The sequence below is a fragment of the Vidua chalybeata genome, chromosome 3, assembly GCF_026979565.1.
Source record: "Vidua chalybeata isolate OUT-0048 chromosome 3, bVidCha1 merged haplotype, whole genome shotgun sequence".
NCBI classification, from domain to species: Eukaryota; Metazoa; Chordata; class Aves; order Passeriformes; family Viduidae; genus Vidua; species Vidua chalybeata.
Window position 1 is genome coordinate 626,945 of NC_071532.1, and position 7,098 is coordinate 634,042.

At 47.2% G+C, this 7,098-nt stretch overlaps 1 protein-coding gene across 1 annotated transcript; it reads right to left on the reverse strand.

The window, feature by feature from the left end:
- Window positions 1–523: 523 nt before the first annotated feature.
- On the reverse strand, window positions 524–6,895 carry LOC128786424 (microtubule-associated protein 6-like). Its single transcript, XM_053939670.1, has 4 exons — window positions 6,820–6,895; window positions 2,064–3,469; window positions 1,645–1,714; window positions 524–1,502 (listed from the first exon to the last, which is right to left on the reverse strand). The coding sequence occupies exons 1-4, from the start codon at window positions 6,893–6,895 to the stop codon at window positions 1,297–1,299; spliced, it is 1,758 nt and encodes a 585-aa protein (XP_053795645.1). The 3' UTR covers window positions 524–1,296.
- Between the last annotated feature and the right edge of the window lie 203 nt (window positions 6,896–7,098).

Here is a 7,098-nt window from a genome sequence, read left to right on the forward strand (position 1 = left end):
ATAGAAATAGCTAATTTTGCTTCATTAATTCAGAAGGGTTTGTGCTGGATCACTCCAACATTAAACTAAATCTTCCTGTGTAGTGGCAGTATGTATACTGTGGCAGATATATTTCAGATTCTTTTTTTTTTCCTCCCAGATATGCAGAGCTTCTCCCCAGATCTACAGTAAACATATAAACATCGACTCTGACCAATTCTGCCAAACAGAAATCCCATGGTTTTTATCTGTATTACCATGGATCAGATTTTAAGGACAGTAAAAAAAAAAAAAACCAAGAAGTTTGTGGGTTCACTAGATTTTGATGTTTCCTGGGAAACACAGGGAAATACCTGCTAAAAACCAAATATTAAAATTTTTTAGAGAAGTGAAAACTGTTCTTATTGCTTATTTCCTATTCCAGTAGCACTAAAGAATAAAGGATTTGCAGTTAGGCCTCCAGCCAGAAAAGACCATAAGCACATGTTCAGACACATGAATAGTCTCATCAAAGTCAAAACATTTAATTTTTATCCTCAAAACATGTGGGGTTTTATAACTGGCACTTGCAGAGTAGCCTGATGAATTAGCAGCAGATTTACAATTTAATAAAGCCCTCTTACTTTCCCCACTCACATGAATAGAAGTTTGTTAGCGTTTCACACAGTCTGAGAACTGTGGCCAGAGCCTCCACGAGTGAGACATCTCTTTGTTGAAGAGAAAGCAGAAAACCCGGCCTGTTGGTGGAAATATCTAGACAGCCGCCCCATCTGGGTTTGATTGTTTATTATAAGTGTGTTTATTTTGTTTATTATAACTATCTTCCCCGCTTGTCTTTGAACTGAATAGCTGTGCCACGTGTCTGCGCTCAAGAACGCGATAACCGAGTGGTTGCATTTCCAAGCCTTCTTTGAATCTACAATTTAAGCCATTTAACTCACTTTTTGGCTCTTTGGGGGGGCAAAAAAATCTGAGGTCACCTTTGGTAACTCCCATTCTGAATCGTCCCCACCTGCCTGCTGATGACAGCTTCCTCCAGAGAGGCCTTTTCTGGTTAGGTCATGATTTATTTGAGGTCTCCAGGCTTCCAAAATAGGATAAAGCACTTTATAAATATGATTGTGGCAATAGAAGGGTCAAGACTTTGTAACTGGGTAACTAAAGTTTAAGAATTAAGTAAGTAACTTGGATTTCAATAATTCATGAGTCAGCTCCTCCTGGCTTTCCTATTTCCCAGTCAATTTTAAGGGAGGAAGGTTGTTTTGGTTCTGCAAGTTTTGGATACAGAAAGGTATGTAACACCTGTTACTGCTTTTCTTACAAGGAATTGTAAAAACTTTCTTCTCTTTCCAGTTTCTGTGATGCCTTTTTCTCCTGCAGCTTCTTTCCTTCTCTCTGTCCTGCCACTCCTGGAAGCTTCAGGTTACCCAGCCTCCGAGTTCTGCAAAATGAGCTGTGGACTTCTCTGTTCTCCCTCTGAATTTTGTTGTTTGCTGCCAGTTTCTCTTTCCTCTTATATGCTGCTGTTAAAAAAAAAAATCCTGGCTTAGCAGTCCTCCTCTTAGAGTCTCCACACTGTGGCAGAGCACTCCCACATATCCTAAAATGAACTGCATGTCCTCATCCCCAGGACCATCGGTGCCTCTCCCTTCTGTGTGCTCTTACCCTTAGCACATGGAAAGGTTTGACCCACAATGCCAGAGTAGGTGCTTGTCAGTCCTGTGATGAGCTTCAGCTTTACAGAAAGATATTTCAGTTAGCAGCAGCAGCAAAAAAGAGAAAAAAAAAAATAAGGAAAAAGGCCATGGAGGTAGAACTGCTAAGTGGAATTAGTATTATTTAAAATCTTGTAACTGAAAAGCAGTTCCAAGCTGTCAAATGTGTTTGATATTCTCTCGGAGGACGCTCAAGTCGGTCAATTAAGATTTGGAGGATTTTAACACTCTGCTTGGAAGAAGCGGGGGAAAAATCCATGGTTGGGAAACCTTGGAAGGATTTAAGTCCGTTAGAAACCTGGCGACTCTCGCGCCCTGCTCAGGAGCTGTGCTCGCAATGAACTATCAGAAGGAGCTGACAAAGGTTACCTGTGTCTGCACTGCAAGAGCAGGCTGCGTTTTCAGGCCTCTGGGCAGAGAGCCCCAAGGGTAGGAGAGGGTTTGGGATGCCGGGCTTTGGGATTCCCTCTGCTGCGCAGGCACGCTCGGGCTCTGCAGCCTGCCTCCTGCTGCCAGTGGCACCGATGATTGCAGTGCCCTGCGCGCTGGAGCCACCGGGCCCTGCCCTGGGAGCCCAAGTGCGATCCTGGAGTGGTCCTGGAGTGGTCCTGGAGTGATCCTGGAGTGATCCTGGAGTGATCCTGGAGCGATCCTGCAGCGATCCTGGAGTGATCCTGGAGTGATCCTGGAGTGATCCTGGAGCGATCCTGGAGCGATCCTGCAGCGATCCTGGACTGATCCTGGAGCGATCCTGGAGCGATCCTGCAGCGATCCTGGAGCGATCCTGGAGCGATCCTGGAGTGATCCTGGAGCGATCCTGGAGTGATCCTGGAGTGATCCTGCAGCGATCCTGGAGCGATCCTGGAGTGATCCTGGAGCGATCCTGCAGGGATCCTGGAGCGATCCTGCAGGGATCCTGGACTGATCCTGGAGTGATCCTGCAGCGATCCTGGAGTGATCCTGGAGCGGTCCTGGAGCGATCCTGCAGGGATCCTGGAGCGATCCTGGAGCGATCCTGCAGCGATCCTGGACTGATCCTGGAGTGATCCTGGACTGATCCTGGAGCGATCCTGGAGCGATCCTGCAGTGATCCTGGACTGATCCTGGAGTGATCCTGGAGCGATCCTGGAGCGATCCTGCAGTGATCCTGGACTGATCCTGGAGCGATCCTGGACTGATCCTGGAGCGATCCTGCAGCGATCCTGGACTGATCCTGGAGCGATCCTGCAGCGATCCTGGAGCGATCCTGCAGCGATCCTGGACTGATCCTGGAGCGATCCTGGAGCGATCCTGGAGCGATCCTGCAGCGATCCTGGAGCGATCCCGGAGCGATCCCGGAGTGATCCTGGAGCGATCCTGGAGCGATCCTGCAGGGATCCTGGAGCGATCCTGGAGCGATCCTGGACTGATCCTGCAGCGGTCCTGGAGCGATCCTGCAGTGATCCTGCAGCGATCCTGCAGGGATCCTGGAGCGATCCTGGAGCGATCCTGCAGGGATCCTGGAGCGATCCTGGAGCGATCCCGGAGCGATCCTGGAGTGATCCTGGAGCGATCCTGCAGGGATCCTGGAGTGATCCTGGAGCGATCCTGGAGCGATCCTGCAGGGATCCTGGAGTGATCCTGGAGCGATCCTGGAGCGATCCTGGACTGATCCTGCAGCGATCCTGGACTGATCCTGCAGTGATCCTGCAGCGATCCTGCAGCGGTCCTGGAGTGATCCTGGAGCGATCCTGCAGCGATCCTGCAGCGGTCCTGGAGTGATCCTGCAGCAATCCCTTAGGGATCCTTCCAGCAGCCCCTGGCAAGGCGATCTTCCAGCAGATGTCACTGTGGGCCCTCGAGGCACAGCCAGACCCGCGGGGGCCACTGCTCGCCCCGCGGTGACACGCGCGCGCTTGTGACACATGCACACTTCAGTGACACACACACACTTCGGTGACACACGCACACTTTGGTGACACACACACACTTGTGACACACACACACTTCAGTGACACACACACACTTCAGTGACACACACACACTGGTGACACACACACACGTCAGTGACACACACACACTTCAGTGACACACACACACTCTTTGTGACACACACACTTCGGTGACACACACACACTCTTTGTGACACACACACTTTGATGATACACACACACATATTTGAGGTGACACACACACTTTTGGTGGCACACACACACAAAAACACACTTTCAGTGACACACACACACTCTTTTGGTGACACACACACATGCGGTGACACACACACATTTGAGGTGACACACACACACTTGAGAATACACACACAGACACTTTGGTGACATGCACTTGCTGTGACACACACACACACATTTACAGTGACACACACACACTTGCTGTCACACACACACACACATTTACAGTGACACACACACACACTTGCTGTGACACACACACACACATTTACAGTGACACACACACACACTTGCTGTGACACACACACACTTGCTGTGACACACACACACATTTACAGTGACACACACACTTGCTGTGACACGCACACACATTTACAGTGACACACACTCACACTTTGGTGACACACACACTTGCTGTGACACACACACACATTTACAGTGACACACACTCACACTTTGGTGACACACACACTTGCTGTGACACACACACACATTTACAGTGACACACACTCACACTTTGGTGACACACACACTTGCTGTGACACACACACACATTTACAGTGACACACACTCACACTTTGGTGACACACACACTTGCTGTGACACACACACACATTTACAGTGACACACACTCACACTTTGGTGACACACACACTTGCTGTGACACACACACACATTTACAGTGACACACACACTTGCTGTGACACACACACACATTTACAGTGACACACACACTTGCTGTGACACACACACACATTTACGGTGACACACACACTTGCTGTGACATACACACACATTTATGGTGACACACACACTTGCTGTGACACACACACACACATTTACGGTGACACACACACTTGCTGTGACACACACACACATTTACGGTGACACACACACTTGCTGTGACATACACACACATTTATGGTGACACACACACTTGCTGTGACACACACACACACATTTACGGTGACACACACACTTGCTGTGACACACACACACATTTACGGTGACACACACACTTGCTGTGACACACACACACACATTTACAGTGACACACACACACTTGCTGTGACACACACACACATTTATGGTGACACACACACTTGCTGTGACACACACACACATTTACGGTGACACACACACTTGCTGTGACATACACACACATTTATGGTGACACACACTCACACTTTGGTGACACACACAGGCAACAAGCATCGGTGGAAAGGGAAATCCTCTTCTTGAACTTGATAGATAAGAAAAAGCAGAATTATTCAAGTATCTGTTCTCCCTGGGCTTCTGAACCTCCACGTAACTCCTCAGGAGTCTCAGAATGTGATTATTACAAGGCTTGAGTCAATATACAGTCAGAGCCCTCCAATTTTCCTTTATAAATTTCTATAATAGACTGATTTTTACCCACTCTATCCTGGTGTTAATACAGAAGTGAGAGAGCTCTGGTCGAAGGAAAAGCTGTGGCCTTTGATGGAGTTTTCAGCTAAGAATTTTTTCATTTGTTGGACCTCAAAGTGATGCTTTTGAAGGAGGTTTTATTGCTCATGTGAATTCCAAGGAGAAGGCACTTGTTTGAAGGAATGAGTTTGCAGGTTTAAGGTGAAGAACTTTGGTGCAAATGTGATAACTTTGCAATAAATAAGTTGGCCCAGACAAGCTTGTTACAGAAACACAAAATTGAGACCCAGGGTGAAGTAAAGTTGTGTTTCTTTAATACACTATTTGTTGTAGATGTGTCAGGTAAAAGCATCTGGGTTTTCACATCAACTGAAAATGAGAATAATTTCAGTTTCTCAGGCCAGCATGTATTTTTACCTTCTGGAGGTTTAGATCACTGAAAGGACAAGCAATAGCTAAATAAACACTCTTACAAGTCAGTGACAGAGGAAATCACATATTGTGTGTTACTCACAACTGGCTATGCACTGCTAGCATTTAATTGGTAACATATCACAAAAAATATCATTGGGATTGATAACAGTCCAGCTGGACACAGAATGTGTGCTTGCATATCCACAGATAGTTTCAGCATTACCTCACTTTGTGCATACAGAGCTTTCTTTCTGTTGCTTTTGCTAGGTGTGTATTGATGAAGAAATCTGTATAATGCATGGCTGAAGGCAAGGAGTTTATTTTGCAGCTCTGTCCTGGAGCCCAGAGAGGGATCATCTCTGCTGGGAAAATGTCTTTCTTTGGCAGAGCCTCCCTGGCAGAGAGATGTGCAGAGACAGGTGAGGGTTGTGTTTGCATGTATGGCTGTGTCAAGGTGTGAAAATCCTCCATGCCCTCCAGGGAATGGCTGGAGTGAAAGCTGTCTGACAGCAGAATTTATGTGTGCACACACTGCAGGTGGGATTGAGTCAGGAAGGTGAAATGGTTTCCTGATTTGCTTTCCTCTGTCATGCAGCCCCACCAAGCTGTGGTCTCACAAGGGCTGTAGCTGAGTCTGAAGAAATCCATGAATTGTGTGTGAATTGTGAGTTCCTTGTGCATAGAGGCCTATAAAGATTTAATTTCACTTCAGGCATTCCAAGTGACAAATTTGTGTCAGCTTTACCTGAAAACCATAGCCTTCAATGACTCTTTGTGGCGATCAGCAGCAAAAGCCCAAGAACAGAAAGCTTGTTGTTTCATCCTTAGCAGTATGAGGCACTGGATGCTCTTAAAGTTTTAGTTTCCCTTTTGAAACATTCACAAATTTGATTTGCCTCCCCCTGCAACTACCTTTGAGATGAGTGAGAGAAAGACAGGATCAGGCTTTTGGGACCTGTGGCCTGTTGTGCACCTTCTGCCTCAGCCCCTTACTGACTACAGTGACACATTGGCTATTAGCCCAGCCCCTGAGCTGGCCTCAGTCAGCAAAGCTGCCGAGCCTCTGATGGACAAAGGGAGTTTGGCAGCACCTAGAAAGGGACTCGGGGTGTTTACTCAGGCCAGACCTTTACCTTCATTGTCCCATTCATGCCTTTGGAAGTGGGCTATGTGCAAGGTGAAGAAGTCATCATAACACTTGAATTTCATGAGTCTTGGGTGCTTGATTTCTCAGCTGATGTTGCTTTGATGTTTTTTTCAATGCTACCAGCTGTTTTATGGCTCCCACTCCCAGTATCTCATATCCTTTGGCCATTGCTGGACTTGGCTTGCTCTAGAAGAGATCAGGGCTTCTGCAGGGTGCCAGATTTTCCTTTTGAAAAACACTGGCTTATGCTGATTTAGACAGTGCA

Coding starts and splice junctions, on each gene's coding strand:
- LOC128786424 (XM_053939670.1), bottom strand. CDS start 6,895: ATGAAATTCAAGTGTTATGATGACTTCTTCACCTTGCACATAGCCCAC. Junction 1,715..2,063: donor CTCTTGCAGTGCAGACACAG/GTAACCTTTGTC, acceptor CTTTCTGTAAAG/CTGAAGCTCATCACAGGACT. Junction 1,503..1,644: donor AACCTTTCCATGTGCTAAGG/GTAAGAGCACAC, acceptor TTTTTTTAACAG/CAGCATATAAGAGGAAAGAG.